The sequence below is a fragment of the Apium graveolens genome, chromosome 7 (genome assembly GCF_009905375.1).
Source record: "Apium graveolens cultivar Ventura chromosome 7, ASM990537v1, whole genome shotgun sequence".
In the NCBI taxonomy this organism is placed as follows: Eukaryota; Viridiplantae; Streptophyta; class Magnoliopsida; order Apiales; family Apiaceae; genus Apium; species Apium graveolens.
The window spans coordinates 270,199,786-270,223,710 of NC_133653.1; the positions used below are offsets into that span (position 1 = coordinate 270,199,786).

The 23,925-nt window shown below is 34.4% G+C and overlaps 3 protein-coding genes across 9 annotated transcripts; 1 reads left to right on the top strand and 2 right to left on the bottom strand.

Annotated features, from left to right (window-relative positions):
• Positions 1-382: 382 nt before the first annotated feature.
• Positions 383-5,710, top strand: LOC141672467 (low affinity sulfate transporter 3-like). 2 transcript variants are annotated; one of them, XM_074479079.1, is made up of 12 exons: positions 383-949; positions 1,034-1,082; positions 1,218-1,425; positions 1,560-1,737; positions 1,874-1,939; positions 2,033-2,263; positions 2,360-2,486; positions 2,601-2,887; positions 4,787-4,980; positions 5,057-5,151; positions 5,267-5,319; positions 5,408-5,710. In XM_074479079.1, exons 1-12 carry the CDS (start codon positions 635-637, stop codon positions 5,543-5,545), a joined length of 1,941 nt encoding a protein of 646 aa, XP_074335180.1. In that variant the 5' UTR covers positions 383-634; the 3' UTR covers positions 5,546-5,710. The 2 variants fall into 2 exon arrangements, with proteins under 2 accessions (XP_074335180.1, XP_074335179.1); XM_074479078.1 differs by having other exon boundaries at positions 387-949; positions 5,243-5,319.
• A 370-nt stretch (positions 5,711-6,080) lies between these two features.
• Positions 6,081-11,947, bottom strand: LOC141672469 (bifunctional aspartate aminotransferase and glutamate/aspartate-prephenate aminotransferase). Its single transcript, XM_074479080.1, has 10 exons — positions 11,671-11,947; positions 9,662-9,893; positions 9,445-9,538; positions 9,259-9,362; positions 8,688-8,936; positions 8,482-8,595; positions 7,850-7,933; positions 6,940-7,110; positions 6,704-6,817; positions 6,081-6,466 (listed from the first exon to the last, which is right to left on the bottom strand). The coding sequence occupies exons 1-10, from the start codon at positions 11,796-11,798 to the stop codon at positions 6,326-6,328; spliced, it is 1,431 nt and encodes a 476-aa protein (XP_074335181.1). The 5' UTR covers positions 11,799-11,947; the 3' UTR covers positions 6,081-6,325.
• An 868-nt stretch (positions 11,948-12,815) lies between these two features.
• LOC141672470 (uncharacterized) lies at positions 12,816-20,514 on the bottom strand. Of its 6 annotated transcripts, none has more exons than XM_074479081.1 (6): positions 20,494-20,514; positions 18,379-19,710; positions 17,139-17,227; positions 15,834-16,623; positions 15,152-15,229; positions 12,816-13,225 (listed from the first exon to the last, which is right to left on the bottom strand). In XM_074479081.1, the coding sequence occupies exons 2-5, from the start codon at positions 18,426-18,428 to the stop codon at positions 15,181-15,183; spliced, it is 978 nt and encodes a 325-aa protein (XP_074335182.1). In that variant the 5' UTR covers positions 18,429-19,710; positions 20,494-20,514; the 3' UTR covers positions 12,816-13,225; positions 15,152-15,180. The 6 variants fall into 6 exon arrangements, 5 of the variants coding, with proteins under 5 accessions (XP_074335182.1, XP_074335184.1, XP_074335183.1 ...); XM_074479083.1 differs by lacking the exon at positions 20,494-20,514 and having other exon boundaries at positions 18,379-18,470; positions 19,576-20,466; XM_074479082.1 differs by lacking the exon at positions 20,494-20,514 and having other exon boundaries at positions 18,379-18,519; positions 19,576-20,465.
• Positions 20,515-23,925: the final 3,411 nt, after the last annotated feature.

Sequence of the window (23,925 nt, forward strand, 5' to 3'; positions counted from 1 at the left end):
CTACAGGATGAATTGGGTACTTTCAAAAGTATGCAACACATAATTTTATTATTATACGGCCAACAATATTAAGTACGTTTTCTTTCTCATTCCTGTTCTTCATCACATTTCTCTTTCAAAATATTCGTTTTTCTAACTCGTGACAATTAAGGGATAAGAACCAAAAGCACCAGTGGTTGATCTTGCATTGAAATATTTTGATTTTTGAGTAGCGTTGCTGTAGACCTGGTGTACATTTTGTTTTATTGAAGATAGCTGCATGTATAATAAGATGGAGTCCCTCTCGATGATTGTTGCAACATACTTCCCCCAACATGTTAGGAACGGCACATATATGAATCATATATTTCATCTCAACTTGCTCAATAGGAATGGAACACGTATGAACTTGCTGAATCCATGATTTTCGCTCATGAATTCTAAAATGCAATAAAAGGAGAATGATAAAGACAGACCACGAGTTAATCATCAGTTCATATAACATGCACAAACCATAGGTTTGTAAACATTTTTAGCTTCATCAAAATAGTGATAGTCATTACAGCTAATTACCTGAGGATATAGATTATAATATCTATACAACTATTCAAGAAATTACTTTGAAATAGTGATAATCATTGTTTCATCCCTAACCATGAGTAAAAGAGAGCTATCTCAGTTCTCCCAGACACTTCAAACACCGACAGAAGGTGAACGAGCATCTCAGTGGGTGTTGAATGCCCCTGAGCCTCCAGGTCTATTGCGAGAGCTCGTGAATTCCACAAAAGAGATTGTTCTTTCAAATGGAAACAAATCGAAATCGTCTAATGAGCATTCGAAGTCTAAGCGTGTGGTTTCGGTGTTGGAGAGTGTTTTTCCTATACTTGTTTGGTCCCGGAAGTACACTGCAAATAAGTTTAGGAAAGATCTTATGGCTGGTTTAACTATAGCAAGCTTATGTATTCCGGAGGTAAGAACTTGTTTAAATTATCAAAATCAAAATTTATCGGAATAACTTGAAAATGCATATGTGTGAAATTGTTATTCCATGCAGAGTATTGGATATGCAACCTTGGCTAAGCTTGCTCCTCAACATGGTCTTTGTAAGTGCATTTGTTACTTTGTTGCATGTTGTTCATAAAATTTATGTACTACAGAAAAATTAAGAATTGAATTGATTATATGGCTAGTTCAGGGCTCTGTTTAGTAGCCTCACGGATGATTTTAAATTTCTTCAGACACAAATGTTGTCCCTCCGATTATCTATGCGTTCATGGGAAGTTCAAGGGAAATAGCTATTGGACCAGTGGCCGTAGTTTCACTCTTAATATCTTCAATGGTTCAGAAACTTCAAGATCCTGAGGCCGATCCAATTGCTTATAGGAATCTTGTATTTACTGTAACCCTTTATGCTGGAATCTTTCAAGCTGCATTCGGGCTACTGAGGTTTATCTTCTTCCCCTCCTTTCGACTTCAGATTATTTCATAAGCACCGGAAAGTTTGCACCTACATTAAGCTAAATGATCTCGATACAATCTAGCTGTGTATAGAATTATATGTGGTAAGATATTGCATGCAGGTTAGGTTTTCTAGTAGATTTTCTGTCACATGCTGTTATTGTTGGATTCATGGCTGGTGCTGCCATAATTATCGGTCTGCAACAGCTGAAAGGCCTTCTTGGAATTACTTACTCGACAAATAAAACAGACATCGTATCTGTCTTGGCAGCTGTCTTCAAGTCCTTGTTTCACAATCCTGTAAGTTCTTGCCGGTTGAGTTGATTCAAGTAAATGTTGCTCTGATATTAATCGACAAATTAATGAACTAATGTATATCTGTTTATCTGAAATACGCACGACAAATTATTGACACAATTGTGATGTTTGTTGACAGTGGAGTCCTTATAACTTTGTCCTTGGATGCTCTTTTTTGTGTTTCCTACTACTTATGAAGATTGTGGTACGGAAACAGAATAGCGCAATTTCTTGTACTTTAACTATGGTATTTAAAAAAATCCGAAAATTTCATAAACTAACTGGTTACATAATTCAGGGAAGAAGAAACAAGAAACTATTCTGGTTACCAGCCATTGCACCTCTAGTATCTGTTGTTTTATCGACCCTTATTGTTTACCTAACAAGAGCTGATAAACATGGAGTTAAGATTGTGAAACATATAAAAAGCGGGTTGAATCCGATATCGATTCATCAGTTACAGATAAATGATCCTCATGCTACAGAGTTGGTCAAAATCGGAGCAATTGTTGCAGTTGTTGCCCTTACGGTACTGCAATTTAAATTCTAAATATATACAATTGTCTCGGAAGATGAATCCGATAAACAACTCTCATTCCTTAAAATTTGAAAATCAAATAATCAGGAAGCTATTGCTGTTGGTCGATCTTTTGCAACCATTAAAGGTTATCATCTTGATGGAAACAAGGAAATGCTGTCCATAGGTGTCATGAATATTGCAGGCTCTCTTTCTTCCTGCTACGTTGCGACTGGTGAGCTAGCTATTTATTTTACCTAAAAGGGTCATCCTAGGAATGAAACTGTTAAGACTAATTACGAGACTGACTAGTAATCACTTGATTGCTAACACTTTGGGTGCTTTGCAGGTTCATTTTCGCGAACTGCTGTGAATTTCAGTGCAGGATGTGAGACAGCATTAACAAACATTGTTATGGTTATAACTGTGATCATATCTTTGGAAGCCCTAACAAGGCTATTGTACTTCACTCCCAATGCAATACTTGCTTCGATTATTATTTCTGCATTGCCGGGACTCATTAATGTTCATGAAGCATACAACATATACAAAGTTGATAAGCTCGATTTTCTTGCTCTTACCGGAGCATTTTTGGGAGTGTTGTTTGGTTCAGTGGAGATTGGTCTGCTAGTAGCGGTAACGTCTTCTTACACTTGCATAAGACAGTTATTGAAGTATACTTGTGTTGTGTGAATCCTTCTTCAATTTCATGGCTTTAGACAGCTTAAAGTTTAAAACATGTTAACAGGATCCACCTAAAGTTTAGGAACTCAAGTTAAGATATCAAAAAGAAAGGACCTCTGTTATAATTACAGTCTCCTCTAACTCAAAAGGCCGTTTTTGAGACGAGATTGGATCACGGACGCTTATTTTTAGGACAATAACGGACGCTTATTTTTAGGACAATAATTTGTCAGCGCTCTAGATTTAAAATCTTAAGATGTTAGGTAAAGATTTATATCTAGCTATCTCTTCCAATTACTAACATGGAAATGCTAAAATTTTGGGATGCAAATTTTGTCTACCTGCCCAAAATACTAGTACACTTCAATGAAGTTGGGGCACCAACTCGACCTTGGTGCAACCAGTTAGGGGAGAGTATGGGCCGATTCGGCTCGGTTTTCAAATAAAACCGGAACCACAAATATATATAGTAGGTTTTTAAAATCGAAAACCGTAATCATCGGTTCAGATTCGATTTCAGTTCCAGCTTGCACCCTTCTTCTGCCATTGGGAGTTTGGTTCTAATCGGTTCGGTTGCAGATTTCACAGGCTGTAATATAATCTGCTTACATAAAGGCTCACATTAGTTAAGTTATAGGCAACACATGTTCATATATACAAAAATTGATTCAATCATTAGTTAGTTACTTAATACACTAGATAGATAGATAAACATGACACACGTTTACTATTTGCCAGCATGCCTCAAGCTAAAATGCCTCGAGTAAAACCAGAGTATCACTCTTGCCCACTGCTAAGCTCATACAAGTATACAGAACAATAAACCTATGCCGAAATTACAAAATGATATATATTTATTTATTCGAAATATTTAAACATTCATATTCATATAAATTATATAAATACTCTTATTTATGTATTATATTAATAATCGATTCGGTTCGGTTTTTTTCTCGTTCAGTTAGACCTTATAACCTGAGCCGAAACCATTAAATCAGTTCGGTTTTTTATTTTTCGATTTAGATTTTGGATCGGGTTTAGCCGGCGCGGTTTTTCCCCATTTTTGTCGATTTCGATTCGATTTCGATTTTAATTCGGTTTTTTCTCTGCCGTGCGGCCAACACCGCTCCTTCATTTCAAATAGCAACCCAGCCTTTATACTATCAATTACAAGTGATTAAGATATAAACTGGCGGGAGCGCGATAAGATAGTTTAAGTAGTTAAGTACTTACCTTTTGTCGTTCTTAGTTCTGGATTCGGTTCTGGGATTGATCCATATCTTCAACTTGTACTATAAATCATGTTACTATGTTCCCTTTTATGTGTATTATTATTCAAAAACTTTTTAAAATGATATTTTTTTTAAAAATAACATACTGTGACACCTTCTGACCGGATTTGAACTCTCGACCTATTGTAAGAGAGCGAAAGACATATCGTAATTATTGTGAGCGAACCAAATTGTGATTAGAACTATTTGCTAATTGCTTGCTTGAAATGACAAAGTAAAAGAAAAGCAAAAAAGATCTGCAAAACTAACATGTGTCTTTTGGTGATAAAGAATCAACCTCATTGACAAAGTGTAAGCAGCTAAACTATACTCTAGAACTACAATCATACAAGGAACAACTACCTAGTTTAGTAGCTAGACTTGGTTTTGATTTTTACCAAAGATCTATTGACGCAATGATTAAGTGTCTATATACCATCCACAAAGTCTAAGTTGCACATACTTTTGACAAGATGAACTGACTAGGCTGTTGATGATTGTAGATATGGATTTTGTTTGAGAATTCAGTAACATAAATTTATCATATACACTGACTTGGCGAATCATTGATGGCTTGCAGGTAGCAATGTCGTTTGCAAAGATCATCATAAGTTCGATACAACCAGGGATAGAAACCTTAGGAAAGGTTCCGGGAACAGACATGTTTTGTGATGTAAAGCAGTATCCGATGGCTGTTATGCTTCCCGGTGTTCTTTCTGTCCGTATTAAGTCTCCATTGCTCTGTTTTGCTAATGCCACTTTCATTAGAGAAAGGTAACACCAGACATTGGTATGAACATAAAATACCTTATCTGTATACAGAAGCTAAACATGTCATTTATTTTTAAAGAATTTCAAAATGGGCAATCGAAAAGGAAGAGATGGATGCCAAAGGAATTGTTACAACTAAAGAGAAGATTCAGCTAGTGATTCTTGACATGTCAAGTAAGCTATTTATCGTGTTCTTAACACTAATGTCTACTTACGCTCACAGAAATCTCTTAATTTCTTCTGAAAAAATCTACTTATATGATAGATTTGACGAATATAGACACCACAGGACTGGCTACGCTAGAGAAATTGTATGAGCAGCTGCTCTCACAAGGAATAATGGTAGGTACCACGACAATCACATATCTGTTTTAGCTAGTTCCTCGATATAAATTAAGTGGTAAACTTAATAAACTGGTAACTCTTGCAGTTAGCTATAACGAACCCTAAATGGCAAGTTGTTCACAAGCTAAAGGTATCCAATCTTGTGAAAAAGATTGAGGGGAGGGTGTTTTTAACTATTGGAGAAGCAGCAGATGCATGTCTTGGTCACAGGATGCATGTCTAGATATTACAACCTACAAGCACTCGCTTTCACTGTGTGCATTTGTGTAATTTTTGAAGACATGTCTTCGTGTAAATTGTAAGGGGATATAATAACGCCAGAACAGTAAAACACTTCGGTGGTTTCCCCTTTGTAGATGCATGAAAATATATACTCACATTGGGTGCCTTTCACTGTTCTACCTAGGCTGTAACTTCAGGTAACTTCTACTGTTCAATTATAACTATAAAATTATGACTTGTAAAAATTTTCTCATATCAGAGTTGGATGGCCAATCTGGCCGATCTTAATCGCAAAAACTAACTTACATTTGAAGTGATGAACACAATGAATATAGTTTCGTGTGCCATGTGACCGTGATATCCCTAAACATAACAGAGTTGGTTGCCCTATCTAAACCTAAAACATAACAGATTTGGATCTGCTCAATTACTTTTTGATCAGTTATGTGAAGATGTCAACGGTGCTATATGTGAATCTTCAAACCACATTACTAGAATGTGGCTACTGTTATGAAAATTTAAATTGAAACCACAAGGAAGCGTAACAGCAAGTAATTCTATATATAGCCTTAAACTGTTTAATTTTACATTGTTAATATTACCATACAAAAGTTAACAAAAGTTACAGAAGATGAGGCAAATTTTATTTTCTGCTATTGAATGTTTAAAGAATACAAGAGAAGTAAAAAAAGGATTTAAATATTACACACAAGTTATAATAACATAATACAGGGCATAAAAGCAAGAACAGAATAATGTTATGAAGTACCGCATGTCTAGATTAAGCAGGGACAGCAGGTTTAAGAGCAGTCAGAGCTTTCTTGATATTCTCTACAGCAGCCTGAAGCGTGGGAAGTGAAGCTGCATAAGAAATACGGATACAGGTGTCATCCCCAAATGCATCCCCAGGGACAAGAGCAACCTGTAAATCGACAACCCATGTTATTTGAATCAATAAAAAATTGTTACATAACGAACTAGGCAACTATTCTTACGTAGTCCTCCCATAGGTGTGCTTATTAGACCTAAACAGATCCTAATCCAGTAAATGATACCGTATTCCTTGGCTACTGATCTATTACTCTTGTTATACTGGCCGTGCTTCTGATTTATCAGTTTATTTTGATCTTAAACATTAAATGCATCAAATGAAGCTTACCTGACCCACGTCCAACAGATAACGACACATAGATTCTGAATCCTGGATCAAGCCAAAGCCATCAGCTTTTGATCCATAGTAACAGCTAAAATCGATGAAGAGATAAAAAGCTCCCTGCAAATAAAATCAGGTAGACACATGCTGACTGGACGTGTAAAGGATAAAGGATTTTCTTTATCATATTTCTTTTTAAGCTAGGACAGGCATCCAAAGCTGATACAGATTTTTAAAACTACCTGTGGCTCGGATATTTTGACACCTTCTAATTCCCCAAAGCTTTTCACGAGAAAATCTCGTCGTTCCCGAAATGCTTTTACCATTGTTGAAACTGCCTCTCCACCTGCATAGCCTAGTCCTAAAGCAGCAACAGCTGCTTTCTGAGATATGCTGCTGGCACCTGATGTGAACTTCAGTAAAAGATAATCACAATCAGAGTACGCGAGATTAGTTGGGAATTCAAATTAATTAAATAGCATTAAATTATGTTGAGCATGTAGTAATGGGTCAAAAATTAGCTTTAGCACATTTGTTCTTTCTTTCGTGCTGCATCACATCATGAAAAAGAACATTTTGCAAAAACAAGATCTTGAGGATTTCTACCATCTTAAATAGAGATCATATGTGGGCCAGTAATACATTCGTTAATACTGTTGAAAAAAGCTTATAGTTGTACTAAAACTGAAATTGTATCTTCCTCGCATTTTATTTTAATATGATAGAATTCATAAACTAGAACAGTTTATCAGCCATATAAATAGTACTGAACAGTCGCAACACCTTGTTCAGATATACAATTTACATTTATTTGTACCCTGACTTCTATTAAGCCAATGTATAACATTGCAGCCTAGTCAAAATACTATCAGCGTGATTTAGTGTATGAAAGCTGCAATGATGTCAAACTGATAGCTGAGAAAAGCGATAGATATTCATATCTAGGTATATTTGGATCTCTTAGAGCAACTAGCTGATTACGAATCTCTACATTTGACGCTATGTCCTAAGATTACATCTATAATCTTCAGAACTAGAGAACAACTTAAACAGTAACGATAATTGAATCTGATCACATCAAGTTACTTGACACTAATAATTTTGTACCCCAAGCATGTTACCTTAACTGTCAGTACAGTAAAAAGAAGTTACCTGGCTTTGAATCTTATTACATGCTGAAACAAAGTGTTTGGGACCAGCAATATATCCAAGTCTCCAACCAGTCATTGCAAAAGCCTAAGTTCAAATTTATGAGAGGGATCAGTAAAGATTCATTTTTGTATCCAAAGAAAAGATAATTTATTAATAAAACAGAGAGAATGATCTTGGATAACTACATCCTGTCTGTAAGTTTTCTAAATTACAAAAATAATTTAACAGCTGCTGAAAGTTAAAATGTTTAGTTATAGAACAGGTAATTTGTAAGGAAGGCCAAATAGAATTCTTAGAAATTTTATCCCCATATCGTTCTTATTGTAACACAGTAATTTTGATAAACATTTTTATAATTTAATATCTTTCCCATACCGACGTGACCTAGAAGTTACTTATCTACCACTTGTTTAAGATACCTATGTAAATTTTATGGTTTAAACAATCTTATTTAATAAAATAGAAGTACCTTAGGCATTCATGGGAAGCCTAGTGGGAAAGGCTATCCGCCTTGCTTTCCCCATGACAAAGTCATGGGTTACGATCCTTACTCCCCCTCCCCCTATACTTATAATTTTAAGCACAATCTTATAAAGTACATATTTTGTGACAAAAAAAAAAAATACAAGTACCTTCGAAAATCCATTTACTGTTAGAGTCCGATCCCACATGCCTGGCAAAGATGCAAAGCTTGTGTGAGTTGCCGGTGCATATATAATGTGTTCATATATTTCATCAGACAACACCTGCAATAACCAATACATATTGAAGGGGTTTAAATGTTATCATAGTTGAGCATCATTATGCAGCTACAAAAGTGAGCCTTTAGTGGTATTACCAGCAATCTGGGATGCTTTGCAACAATTGCCGCAATCTGCTCAAGTAATTTTCTCGGGTAAACAGATCCCGTTGGGTTTGAAGGAGAACAAAGGATAAGCAATCTAGACTTTTCTGTTAGTTTGGAATCAAGAAGCTCGGGATCTAGTAGAAAATTTTCTGAGATGTTGGTTGGCAGAATCACTGGCGTTGCATCTGCTAACCTCGCCATTTCTGGGTAACTCACCCAGAAGGGGGCTGGAATAATAACCTGATCAAAAATAACTTAACATTTGAGGTGCAACCAAATTTACAAGTGGAAAACTCACGCAAAAATATAATATTGACACTGTAATATTTTAGTAGTACACGTGTTTGTATACTCGTGATATAGGAAACGAGCTTGCTTCAGTCAAATTTTTGTAAATGGGTAATGAAAATTCTAAATTACATTAGCAGTGACCTTTAAAGGAAACACAAGTTTTTTTTTGAAATTGCAGTCTCATGTAAACATGAGAAGAACAAATGCAAATAAGCATATTAAATGCTACAATTTTATTGATGGACTGTCTCTTAAATATGAAATATATTACCTCATCTCCTGGGGAACAGACAGCAAGAACAGCTTGAGTTATACATTGCTTTGCTCCATTACTAATAACAATCTGATCAGCCGAGTAAGATAATCCATTCTCCTCTGCCAACAAATCAGTTCCATAATTAACAATTAGTCGAATAACTAACTAGAGGCAAATTTTCATTTGTATCAAGTAACTAACCCTTTAGCTTATGACAGATTGCAGACCGCAGTTCCAAGGTTCCTGCATTTGGAGTATACCTTGTATAACCTTCACGGATTGCATTGATTCCGGCCTGGAATTTAAGATAAAAAATAGAGAAAAGTATTGAAACCGTAGAGACGATGGCGTAAAAAGAGTAAACTATTGGAATACAACTAGAAGAACGAATTTATGTATTTAAACATTCAGAAGTTACCTCAACAATTGCTGCAGGAGTATCAAAATCTGGTTCTCCAGCTGCTAGTCGGATTACTGGTACACCAGCTTGTACAAGTGCAGTTGCTTGATCAGTTATAGCCACCGTTTTTGAAGGCTTAAGCGAATTAACTCTGGGACTCAGCGTGGTATCGAATTCCATGGGATCAATGTTTTTTACCGCTCTCACTACCAAACTAGTTCTTTGTTGTTTAGTTGAAGTCTCCAAAGATCTATATGAAAAAACTCAGATTAGGGAAGGAAATTGTAGTAGAAAATATAATTGCTTTTCCTGTACATTATCCCAGAAGTCATATGAAAATAAAAAAATTGGAGGACAAATTTCTAATAAACGCCTCGAAAATATAGCAAAACAATAAAAAATTAAAAAATGCTTTTTCTCCGGGTTCCAGAGTTCTGAAGTTTCAGATAGCGTTAATGATATCAATTGTGTGAATTTGCCCAAGTCTAATAATTCTAGTTCTTATTGGTTGGCAAGCATTTGCTGGACAGATTTTACCACAAGAATATCTTTGACCTGCAGTAGTCTACGGACCGCGCATCTCCAATTTTGGGATAAGTAAATAATTCTTGAATAATATGGGATATGAACGAAGGTGTGCATTCATGTAGCATATGAGGTGCTCCCTTAACATATGCAAAATTGTTTGTTTTGCTCTCATTTTGTTTTGTTCATCAGACATTAGAAGCTATTGACTTTTTGTCCAAGGTGTGGCATGGGGTCCACTGGCCAAATATGTTTTCTCACTTCTAATAGACCTCTTCAGATATAGGTCAAAAAGCCAACTGAAACATATGGAATTGAGAAGAAGAACTGTGTTTTTCAGCATGTCATCAGCAAACTCTAGAAAATTTTAAACTTGACTTCACTCCTTCAAACTAAATGAACTGGTTGTAAATTCATCATGGCTAAAATGTGCTACTAAATGCAGTCTGTGAAAAGACATCTTTTACACAATGAGACACTGCCATCTTTTTTCCTGGAGATTATCCTGGTCACCTGATGGATAGATTGTGCTTGCAGGTAACACTTAGTTACTATATTGGTTAAAATCTCTGTTTTACTACATATCGATGGATATGATAAGGAAATACATAGACTATTAAGGAGTTAATATATTTTTTGGGCAGGATACATGTATATATGTCTACATATATCTATCGATCCTACCCAGATTGTTGGATTGATCGGAACATTTTTAAGTAATTAAACGACTAGTAATACTCTTCCTTTTCCGATAGTTCACCTCAAACATACCTTGTGAACATCCTATTAATTCTCATGTTAAGCATTCCCTTCAATTATTAATTTTCATGTTCAGTGTTCCCTTCAATTATTTGCCAAATGCATTTTGGTGTGAAGATAATTTCCCTACTAATTTTCACTTGTTCCAGAGCCAGTAATTACTACTTATGCTTTCTCCCGTAATGATCTTTATAAGTAATCAGATTACAGTTACAGACAACGTATTAGTTTGTGACACCAGATACTTTGGTTTTAATGCTAAGTTGCATCGTATTTTTCACATACATTCCTATTATTCCAGAAGTAACCCGAGGAGGCCAAATTTGCCCAAATTCTAAAAGCCTATAACTTTCCTTCAAAAAAGACTTACCATCTCTAAAAATAGTCCCTTTTTAGCTCTGTATGCGCAAATTATCCTTTGCATGATCAGTTACGGGATAATGGCTAGCAAAGTTTTAAACTTTACGAAATAATCTGATCAAATTCCACAATTAAACACTCCCTCTATACCAAAATACTAAATTATACTAACCCAAATGCATTTGATTAATTTGAACACAAACAACCCTATACATAACATCTTAATATATACACATTTATAATCATAACCAATCATAACCATTGTATCAATCAGAGAGAGTAATTGCAAACTGAGAGAGAAAGAAGACAGAGAGAGAGAGAGAACAAAGGTAGCGAGAGAGAGATAGGGGAGAGAGAGGGAGGGAGGGAGAGAGAGAGATTACCTAAGAGAAAGATTAGACAGTTGAGAAGAGAATGAGATTAATCTAAAGCTCTGTGAATTATCAAAGTGAAGCCCAACTGAATCAATTCTTGAAATGCTTGGAGAGTTCTGTATACAAAAAGCAGCCATTTTTTTAAAGTTAGGTGCTGGGGAGTGTTTTATTTGATTGGGAAATGTATAAAAAGGAGAGATAGTTGGTGTGTGTTGAGGTTGGTGGGAGAGAGACAGAGAGAGAGAGAGAGAGAGAGAGAGAGAGAGAGAGAGAGAGAGAGAGAGAGAGAGAGAGAAGGTTCCTGGTAGGTGAGAGTAGTTGACAAGAAGAGTTCTGGGGGCTTTTGCCCAAAACCTTTTCAATTTATCGAGAAAATTATAAAAAAACATTATAATAATTTTTAAAATTATAATATGTTTTTATAAATGAAAATTATTCTAAAAAATATGGAATTCAATAAAATTGGTAATTTATTTTCCAAACATTTTTTTGCATAAGGTTTGGGTTTGTTTATGGGAGTGGTTAATCATAAGATAAATAAGTTCTTTCCAAATAATCAATTTTCAAAATTTAGGTTATAAATTTGACATTTGGATATTCATATGACCAGATTGTAACAAATCTTTTTTTATGTTTATTTTATAATTGGGATATGTAACTATGATTTGAGTAATTTTTACTTTTTTTAACTGAGAAGCGTATTATACTAAGTTTTTTTTAAAAGTAAACATTTTTTATGGGATGGAGGATAAATTAAACTTTGTGAGTGACTCAACAAGAACAAAGGGAAAAGACTTTGAATTTGAAAAATTCTATGCTAAAACTCGACATTCATTCAGCATTTTATCAAACAGTTAACTCAAACATGCCTGATAAGCTGATACATCTCCAACAAGATCCTCAAAGGTAAAAGTGCATCCACAAAACTGAAACATACTATTAACCAAAACCAAAAGAAATGAACATTTTCTATTTTCCTTTCAACATGGCAGAGATATTGTTTGGGCAGAGCCTGTCTGCAAGTGGAAGTGTTCTTCCCTGTTACTACCAGAATATAGTAGGCTTTGGTCAAAAGGTTTATTTTCCGGACACCCCAACTAATACCACGCCAAACCGTCTCAGGCACGACACTTTGGCCGAGAGTTCTTTAAGAATAATAGTAATAAAACAAGGTTCAATATCAGAGATGTAAAGTACACTGTGTATTAGCTCAAGTAAAATTAAGAACCAAAATACATTCAACAGATATTTATTTATTCTGACCGTAACTTAATTATGGGCCATATTTTCTAGTCTTCATCCTTTTCGCATCAGCTCAGGTACTTCCTCCATCCTCTATACAGCTAGACCTGGAATGCTTCATTTTCTGTCTTCACTGCTCCTGCAAGAAATGCCTCCACTGCTTCTTTTTGAGGTTTTTCCAACTCACATGCTACTTTCTCATTTGCCTCAGCAGCTTCATTTTCATTTTCTTACTGATCGAATACATTCTACTTTGTCTCGACAGTTGCTTTTTCAGTTAATTGTTGTTCTGATGTTTTCTCCTTTGTCTCTTTGCCTGATGCTGCAAGGAAGGTTTACCAATGTACCATTAGCATCGTCACATTGTCTAAGAAAGATGATGATGCTTATTACTATTCCCTCTGTTTTCAAATATTCATATACCTTTGTAGTACCAAATACCATTCCCCTGTTTCAAAGTATTAGTAGTCGCAGAGGAGCATTTGTCAGCTTGACCAGTTTTGGGCTGGTCAAACCATACCAGACCAATTATATAGATTTCCAGATTATAAAATGAAACCAAACCGGTTATACACTAAAAGGTTTGGCCGATTTTAGTAAACTGTATAAATGACATAATTGTACCACAATCTATGTTACTCAGACTCGGCTAGAGGTGTCCGACATGGACACGTGTCCAAGTATGAGACTCAAAAACATTTTGAAAAATATACCTATTTTTGACTTCAAATAAGTGTCCAAGTCTGAGTGTACATGTTCAAATGTCTAGTATTCGACACGGGTACTCAAAGGGTACTCGAAGATAAAATGAAGAGTCCGAGTAACATAGACCACAATCACTAATTTTCATTCAAAAGTGCCAATCCTGAACTTTTTGAAATAATAGTCGAAAGTACTACCTATCAATGTCATTGTGAATTAAAAATGGTATACAGTAACCTATCATTTTTTAGAACTCCTACTTTCATTTAACTTCACAAGGTTACAAATGAAATAGAATATAACTACACTTCCAGAGAAAATAATGGAAGTAAAATAACTACTCAAACCTTCCATCACAGATTTAGAATAAAGTAATACTTTTCAGGCCCCATAAGCATATGAATAGTAAAACTTCTATGGGATTTACTGCCATATTAAGTTTGTTAGTGTGTAATATACAGGGATGGACAATGAAAGTAATATAAATTGTAGAGGTGAGAGATTAAAGGATTATTATAGACCAATATACGAGTTACATACATAAAACATTCCAACTCTAAGTTTGAGTTGAGTAAAACCTAGGAAAATAAAACCAGTTTAACAGAATCAAAACTAGAACATGAATGCAAATCGAAAATTACTTATGCACAACTAGAAGAGACTAAACAAGTAATTATGTAAAAAATAAAAGAGTCAAAATTAGAACAGGAATAAAAACAAATCCAAAATTACTTATTGCACAACTAGAAGAGACTAATCAAGTAATTTTATGAAAACAGAGTTACTGTGAGAAATTTCATTTGCCATTGTTAGAAGGAAAAAGGTTCAGAGAAAAATAAAAATAAAAATTAAAAAAGGAGGCTGAGAGAAGTGATCTTGGTTCAACGCGAGACACATAATATTGTTACCCTAAGTTCCTAATTATATAAAATATAGATTATATTCTGAGCACGATTCAATTCATTTCATCTAGAATAATCATTGCAGTTTTGAATTGAAATATAGACCTGTCTGATAAAAAAAAAGAATTCAAGCATTATTAGATATTTTCGGTGCTCCCTAGAACACTATTATTACCATAATTGCAAAACCAGTGAATTTGGATTCAATGTATACAGACTCTCCTCCCACCTGCAAAAAAAACGAGCGTGTAGCCGCGTTTTATCAAAAATAGGAACTTTAATCTCAGGTCTCAGTAGAGTTTCAGGGGACAGTAGACAAGACAAAGGAAACACATCATTTGCTTCGCTTTAAAAAGCACAAAATCATTCTATCCTGACACTAGACTCAAGAACAAAGATAAGTGAGCAGGTCTGTAATTGATCAAGATTTAAATCCTCAATAAACGCATCCAAAAACTCATCCATAATGATGTGAAAAAGACGATTTGGGTGGAGGAGGCCTATCCTAAAAATCCATATGATGATGAACGAAAGTATAATAAAAAGAGAACTTTTATATTATTAATTATTAATTTATTTAGTTTAGCATACATCAGTACAAATAACACAATGCAAACATGAAAATAGAAATAATACCAAATTACCTGATATCCATGTACACCACGAATCACAATCATACTCTACAACACCAGCAATCCATCAATATTTCCAATTCATACCTACTACAAAAATTCACCATCAGATTTCCCATATAAACACAAACACATGACTATAAAACAGTTAACCACTATTTTTATCCAAAAAATCCATATGAACACATTAAAATAAACAGACTGATCCTGACTAAAATGGTAAATAATTGATAATTCAGGGACATAAAAGGATATGTTAATTTGTCATATATGTTCAGGGGATATAAGCAATATTTTGTTCCAAAACAGAATGGCCAAATTGCCTCCCTCCTGACCCCCTTCTTTGCTTATTTTATATATATTAGATCATGATGCTTGCTTGTGCTGTGTTACAATACAGCATGGTATCACAAGATAGTAGATAAAAGTCTCGGAGAATCATATTTAAACATTGGATTTTAAAGTTCATACCAATGAAAAGAGTTCTAGGCTAGAGATGTCAAGAACATTGTGTATTAGCTCAAGAAACATTAAACCAACAATACATTCAAAATATAATTTATTTTTCCTGATCATAACTATATTACGAGAAATACTTTTTAGCCTTCATCCTTTTCAGCTCAGGTACTACCTCCATGATCCCCACAGCTAGACTCTTTTTTTTTGTTTACAGTATGATTCATTAGAAACTTACGTACTTCTGCAAGAAATATTCAACTGCTTCTTTTTCAGTTTTTCCTGCTGAAATGCTACACTTGGAGTGCGTCTTTCGCTTCCCACAGGATGATTCATTAGATTGTCCCGCGCTTCTGCAAAAAATGCCTCAACTGCTTCTTTTTGAGTTTTTTCCTGCACAGATGTTACACTTGGAGTGTGTCTTTTCCTTCCTACAGGATGATTCATTAAATTGTTCCTCGCTTCTGCAAGAAATGCCTCAACTGCTTCTTTTTGAGTTTTTTCCTGCTCAGATGCTACACTTGAAGTGAGTCCTTTCCTGCCTACAGGATGATTCATTAGATTGTCCCACGCTTCTGCAAGAAATGCCTCAACTTCTTCTTTTTGAGTTTTTTCCTGCTCAGATGCTATACTTGGAGTGCGTGTTTTCCCGCCTACAGGATGATTCATTAAATTGTCCCATGCTTCTGCAAGAAATGCCTCTACTGCTTCTTTCTGAGTTTTTTCCTGCTCAGATACTTTCTCCTTTGTCTCAGCAACTTGTTTTTCAGTTTTTTCCTGCTCAGATGCTACAGTTGGAGTGCGCCTTTTCCTGCCTACAGGATGATTCATTAGATTGTCCCGCGCTTTTGCAAGAAACTCCTCTCCTGCTTCTTTCTGAGTTTTTTCCTGTCCAAATACTTTTTCCTTTGTCTCAGGATCTTCTTCATCAGTTTTCACCTGCTGGAATATTTTCTCCTTCGTCTCTGCAGTTTCTTTTTCAGCCTTTATTTGTTCAGATGTTTTCTCCTTTGTCTCTTTACCTGAGGCTGCAAGGGAGGTTCACCAATGTAGCATTAGCATCATCGTGACATGGTCTACGATAGACTATGAGACTTGCCACAATTCCATCTGTCCTCAAATATTAGTCTACCTGTGTAGTACCAAATACTATTCCCTCTGTTTCCCCAAGTATTAGTAGTTGCAGGTGAGCAGCTTACAGTTTGACCAGTGTATTAGTAGTTGCACATGAGCATCAGTCGGTTTCACTGGTCAAACCGTATCAACCTACATATTTCGGTTTCCAAACTATCAAACTGAAACCGAACTAGTCAAACTACACTTTGGTTTGGACGGTTTCTGGTTTTAGATCACTAAATTGTAAAAATGACAAAAAATTTCTGCAAGCACTAATTTTCATTGAAAAGTACAAATCCAGCCCTTTAAGAAATCATAGTTGGCATGAATACATTATTCATTTTTACATTATGTCTGCGGATAATAAATAGATTATCAGTCCCCCAGTCCCCCAACATACACTATGATTCAAATTTCGCATTATTACCAATCAAGTTATGGCTTTCGGCTTCTGGACTGTGACGAAGATATCCAATTGCTGCATCAGTATTCACCCTCATCAGCATGCGTAGCTTCCTGTCAGAATTTATATATATAAGTTTTCACATCACAGGCACAATAAAAATTATATTGGTTGATTGCTTATGCATTCACAAGTTAACTGTTTTCAAAATTGAAAATTTTGCCATTTAACTCTTTCACCGGTAATTACATTCTGAAAGTTTATCATTTTTTCAAACTCTTTCTTTCATTTAACTTCAGAGTTAGAAATGGGATAGAGTATAACTACACTTTCAAAGAAATAGCTGTGATCCTCAATACCAATGAATAATGATCAGTGTGTGAAACGTTGACTAGTTGACATAATGGAACTAAATAACTACTAAAACCCTCCTCCACCACACAGATGAATAATAATAAAATACTTTTCAGGCCCCCAAGCTTATGTATAGTAAAAATTCTAATAGATTTATTGTCATATAGCATTTTTAGTGTGTACTAAATGGGGACGAACAATGAAAGTCATGTCAATTGTTTAGGTTGGGGATTAAAGGAATTTATCAGCCAAAATTTCAAATGAAAATCTTAGAATAACAAGAGGAAAGATATCTGACTTCCGAATTTGAGACAAGCTATTTCCAATACAGACTTTAACACTGTGTTCAAGAATCAAGAAAGAAAAGAAAGTTTTTGTAAATTGGTTATTTTCTTATCTCTCTAACTCTTCCTTAAAGTGTGAAGAAAATTTTGGAGATTAACAAAAAAGGAATTTTTCCCCAAATCTTTAGTGATCTTTCAATTCGTTCTAAAAATTCATTTGGGAACAAGTCCAAGAAATCTAATCTTACCCTTTTATTTCTTTTCTTTCCAAAAAAAAGTTTCTAGAACACAGTGTACGATAAAGGCAATAATTGACTGAATATTTTTTTTGATAAATACCATAAATTAGAAAAATTATGTACAATGAACAATAGGATTGTGAAAGTAATTATATACAAAAGCTTATAAGATTTCCCGAACAAAAAGATGAAACATCGTCCATCAAACACAATTATAGAAATAAAACGTTGAAAAGCCAAGTTTGTATGAAGTCAAAAACTAGAACAAAAATACCAAATTGAGAACGATCGATCAAAATTAGAAATAGATGTAGATCCAAATCCAAAATAACTTATCGCATAATTAAAAGAAGCTGATCGAATCTGATAAAAAAAAGATTTACATACCTAAGTGAGACACCTGGCCTGTTGCTACTCTGAGAAATTTCGTTTGCCATTGTTACAGAGAATAAAAACAGTAGGTGGCTGCGAGAAGCGACCTAGGGTTGAAGAGACACACAAAGTCGCATAACTTTGTTTCCCTGGTTCCTAAATATATAATATATAATTTAAGTAATAAACAAATTATAGGCTCAGCTAATTATATAGTTGGACCGAAACCGTACCAAACCGCAAAACCAAAAATGGGTTTGGCTAATTGGGCTGGACTATGAAAATTTCTCCACAGCCATATTAGTATAACTTTATAATAACAGCTCGATTGTTATTTTTAGTGAAACAAGAACATTACATATTAGTAGAAAAAGAACTTTATCATAACAGCTACATTGTTACTCTTACTGAAACTAGAACATAATTTTTCTTAAGCCCTCACATAATCTCTTCTAAAGACACATAAATGTTTTAACTCTCTTGCTACTACTTAATGATATTATTCAGAAAGCAAAAAGTAGAAATTAACTTCAGTCTTCCGCCCTCTACTAAAATTCATCAAAAAATCACCAGCTTCATGTAAACAGGAACTCGATAGTGAAGCCTACATCATAATTTGTGATATAAATCAAATGTTTCTTTCCTTTAAAACTCTGTAATATAGTTTATGCAAGAATACATACGTGAAGCGAATAAGTCGGTACAATCATCCTTGGGGGTTATTTTCTTAATGTACTTAAATGAACATGCTACCAAAACATTTGAACTACTGAAATACAAACATGATTCATTGTTTAAGACATAGTGTCCTATAGAGACATAAGACAGGCTATTTCTCAGAAAACTTAAAACCACTTTACTGTCAAGGGCTTACTATAATCACTGCAACCATTTTTGGATTCATCTTTAACATACATATATGCATCTCTTAATGCTTTTAAATATATCATTTGATGTATAGGCATCTCTTTACGGATTTATTCGTATCATACACATATGCATCTCTTTCTGCATCTATTCGTATCATAAATAGCAACACATACGCATCTCTTTGTGCATTTATTCAAATCATACGCATATGCATCTCTTGGTCCATTCTATCTTATATGCTATTACATTTTTATTATTATCTTTGGTCAACATATCTTGTGCACATTGTTCGATAAAGCATAGTACACATGATATTGTGTTGCAGTTGGTTACTTTACTTACCTGATCACCAAGCCTTGAATATATTTATTACCGGACTCTCGAGTATCCTTACTTCATTTTCCATTGATTCACACCCCCAAAAATGGTCTTGATCTTGCTTCTGGTTTTCAAAGCTTGCATCATTCTTGGTTCAAACTAAGAGAATAAATGTATGGTTTTGTCATACATACTATTTTACAGAATTAGGACTAATGTCCGGTATTTTTATATATACACTGCAGTGTGTAGTACACATATTATTTTACAGAATTTTGCAGTATACAGTACAAAACATATATAAAATGTATATAGTCTAACATTTGTCATAACTATAAGGTACTAAACTGAACATTTGCCTATACATATATGTACACACACACGTTAATAACTAAAGTGTAGTAAACTTTAACAACAATTCACTGTATAATCATGAATGCATAAGTAGATAGATTACACACGATATTGACCATCATATAGTGCATAAGTTGACACTACATATTATTGTTCCACAAAGACATTCGGTTAAATTTCATATCTTAAGGTAAAGGCAACCTTGTTTTCACTATCATTTCCTGTATTTAACATTTAATAGAATTCTAAAAAATTCTATGTTTAAGTTCATTAATAGATTAGCACCATATTGAACTTGAAGCTCAAACCAAAGGTAATTATCCATACAAAACACGCTTCAACGATCACCAATATGACAGGCATAAAGCAAAGGTAGATTAATTTATTCAAGAGAATTAGGGTTAGCTAACTTCAAGATACCATAGTTCAGATTTTTCTCTTAGAATTACTGTCGAACACCTTATAGGCATGGTCAAGTTTTTAGTAAAAATACTGGGTAGTTTGAAGTTCACATTGATGAAAAATGTAAGGAAGAACACAGGTGAAAAATATAATTACACCATATCAAAATTAAGATAAAATAATTACCTTAATTATTACTCCCTCCGTCCCTCCCAAATGTTTACATTTGGGTGGGACGCGGAGTTAAAAATAATAAAATAGTGGAGGAAAGTTGAAAAAGTGAGTAAAGTAGTGGGACCGATTAATGTATAAAGTGGGTATAGTAGAGAGAAATAGTGGATGTAATTATTTTAAAAATTATAAAAATCTTACCATTTTTGGAAAGTTTTGAAATGTAAACAATTGAAAGGGACATCCAAAAAAAGAAAGTGTAAATAAATGGGAGGGGTACTAAGTTCGTAAGCCTAAGGTTCCATCCTAAAATCACGGTGAAGTTGATTTGGTAACGCTTCAATATAACTGTTTAACATGGTGTTGGCCGTGAGGTGGGCTGCGATGTGCGCGGTTTGGCTAAATTGTCGAACCGTAATTTTATGGCCTCAATTTTAGATCATGTAAATTGTACCGTAAAATATAGTACGGTGCAATATGGTTTAAACGGTTTAAAAATCATGAATAATTATTTATTAGAAATTAAAATTTTAAATATTTTTAATTTAAAAATTTCATATTTAAAATAAATTTTATAAAAAATGTTATATTAATTATATTTTTAGCAAATAAGATGAATCAAATGAATTACTATAATAAGGTTAAAATAATAGTCATATAAATATTGTTGATGTAATAGTTGCAAATGTGGTTGTCCATTATAAACATCAAATCATATAATTTAATAATTGAACACAAAATTTCTAATAACTATATAATATATAAAATTGAATATTAATAAATTTATATAAATTCATAGTACAAATAATATAAATATTATTTTATAAAGTTGCAGTGCGGTGTGTTTTGAAATACACTATAATAAATTCAACCCGCAATCACACCTGACTGAGCAGTTTGTGAAATATTCAAACCGCAGTTGCACCACGAATATTAAAAATTGCATTTTATGGTATGGTGTAACACAATGCGATGTGGACGATTTATGCGGTTTGGAAGATTTGATAAACAACCCTGCTATTTAATTTGATATTACATATTGAATAAGATTGGCCAAGATAGCAATATATAAACAATAAATCTCTTTTAGTAATACTTCAATTTATTACTGAAAAATTGTTCTCAATCGAACATATTATTTTTTTGAATATCAAAAGAAATTTTGTAACAAATATTAAAATTAAGCCATCACAACCAATAATATAAAATGTTAGGTATAGAATGCAGACAAGGGGGGTGAATGTGTATTTCTTGATTTTTCTTTAAAAAAAAATTCTAATTATTATCAGTAAATAAAGATAAGTCTTTAGGGCTTAGTTGAACTCAACAACTAAAGTATATTTGTAGAGATAATTAATTAACTGTAGAGAACATACAAACCAATTATCAAAACTCACTTGATCTTTATTCAAAATCATATGTGTTGTGCTACAAATCTAAGTTCTTAAATATTAAGAGATCTAGACTGTTTTGTTTCAACTAGACAAAGGACCCGTGACATGTTTTCATGCATAGTGTTACGACCAAATTTCTGATGATGATAGAGCGTCCTTCGGTCGGACCTGCAAGGAGAAGAATGCGAGGGTTTGTCCCCCCGATTCACCTCCGGTGTGAGAATCAGTAATCGGCCTGAGTAGGATGGAACGTACAAGTTCTATGATTGTACCAAAATTCTGTATGCCATTGTAGGTAAAAATTGTGTGTATCATTGTGTCTATAGACTAGTGTATTTATCAAACCTTGGGTATAAATGCTTCAGCCGTTACACTTAGAGGAAGATGAATGTTGAAAGGGGTTACGTTTCTTTAGTTTGCTAGTCCCTGTCCAACGGTCAGCCCATGGCTGCTTTATGGTCCTTCGACTATTGGGCCTCATATTGGGCCACTATCACTAACATGTCCCTTTCTATTGGTCGGACAAGTGTGTGGGCGATAGACAATGTGTGTGGCCAATTTTTGGGTAAAAACCATAAGGCCACTTGTCGTCATGAGATGCTCTGTGCAGAGATCGAAGACAAAAAAAAGGCTGTGAAGAAGTTAGAGCTGACCAAAGAGAGCACTTTCCCTTTTGGCTTTGACTATGATGTTAAGAAGGCTTGTGGCCTTCGCCGGAATCACAAGCTCCTTCTGGATGAAGAAATGAAAGATCTAGTCGCTCGTGTTGTAGAAGACGGTCATCTTGTGCTTATCTTGAGTGAGGATGAAGACCTTTCTGTCAATTTGATATTTATTCTGTAAATCTCCTGCCTTCGGGTTTGCAACTTCTGCATTCGAGTTGTTAATGTTGTGTTTTTTCGCATCTTTTAGATGTTTCTTTGCTTTAGCGTATAATAATTTTTTTCTTTTGCATTGCCTCTTCGACATCTTTTTACCTTAGCAATTTTGCAAAATTTTAGAATATCGCATCTTCGACTTTTGTTTCGCCTCAAAAATGGTGTCTTCGTCCTTTTTTTAGTATTTTTGGCAATTGTATCTTCGAATTTTACGTTAATTACATCTTCGTCTTTTTCCTTGGAAATTTTTAATTTTCATCGCATCTTCGACTTTCAATTTGCGACAACAATGGTTCAAATTTCATCGCATATTCGACTTTCTTTTTGCCTCAACAATGATTCAATTTTCATTGCATCTTCGCCTTTCATTTCGCCTCAGTAATTTTCGAGGTTTTAGCATCCATCTTCGCCCCAAGTGTTTGAGGGACTAGGGGCATCATTCGGAAATGATATTTAGATTTATTACTCCTTTTCCGAAGGATGGGTCTTGTGTCTTAAAGACTTACTAAAAATTACATGCTAAGTATAGACGATATAGAGATGAAGAACCTATTATCTTCGGGTAGCCCCTAAATAGGTGTTTCATCCGGTATCAAACTCTTAGAAAGGAGTGGGGGAACGAATGAACTATCTTCTTCGGGTAGCCCCTAGATAGGGGTTCGTTCGTCCCCTTTCTAGAGATAATGTCATGCATAATATTCCCTCCGAACGAAGGAATATTGTGAGGACGAAGGACTTATCTTCTTCGGGTGGCTCTGGATAAGTGTTTTGTGCTAGAGATAAAATTTTAAAGAGGGACGAACGAGGGATCTATCATCTTCGGGTGGCCCCTAGATAGTTTTTCGTTCTCCCTAGCTATTTTAAAAAGCATGTTTACCCCTAGACAATATGAAATTAATATGAAGCTTCTCCCTTTTTTTCCTTGACGTATTTCAAGGAAATTTTACGATGTTTCGGCTAGTTCATGCCTTCGTCCTAGCATTCAAAATTGCCATATTTGTTCCTGAGTTTTTAAGGGACTAAATAGTTCGGATTCGGAACTTCGATTTTTAACCCAATATAATTTATTCCCATGCCCTTTCGATTTTCATTCCATATTTCAATTATTTTATGTTTCTTCGGTTTTAACATTTACCTTAGTATAATTTATTCAATGACGCATCTTCGGTATGTGT

Coding starts and splice junctions, on each gene's coding strand:
- LOC141672467 (XM_074479078.1), top strand. CDS start 635: ATGAGTAAAAGAGAGCTATCTCAGTTCTCCCAGACACTTCAAACACCG. Junction 1,738..1,873: donor AGTCCTTGTTTCACAATCCT/GTAAGTTCTTGC, acceptor GTTTGTTGACAG/TGGAGTCCTTATAACTTTGT. Junction 2,264..2,359: donor TTGCAGTTGTTGCCCTTACG/GTACTGCAATTT, acceptor TCAAATAATCAG/GAAGCTATTGCTGTTGGTCG.
- LOC141672469 (XM_074479080.1), bottom strand. CDS start 11,798: ATGGCTGCTTTTTGTATACAGAACTCTCCAAGCATTTCAAGAATTGAT. Junction 7,934..8,481: donor CAGTAAATGGATTTTCGAAG/GTACTTGTATTT, acceptor ATTTGAACTTAG/GCTTTTGCAATGACTGGTTG. Junction 7,111..7,849: donor GTAATAAGATTCAAAGCCAG/GTAACTTCTTTT, acceptor CTTTTACTGAAG/TTCACATCAGGTGCCAGCAG.
- LOC141672470 (XM_074479081.1), bottom strand. CDS start 18,428: ATGGCAAACGAAATTTCTCAGAGTAGCAACAGGCCAGGTGTCTCACTT. Junction 16,624..17,138: donor CGAAAGCCATAACTTGATTG/GTAATAATGCGA, acceptor CCTCCCTTGCAG/CCTCAGGTAAAGAGACAAAG. Junction 15,230..15,833: donor AATATTTCTTGCAGAAGTAC/GTAAGTTTCTAA, acceptor GAATTTTTGTAG/TAGGTATGAATTGGAAATAT.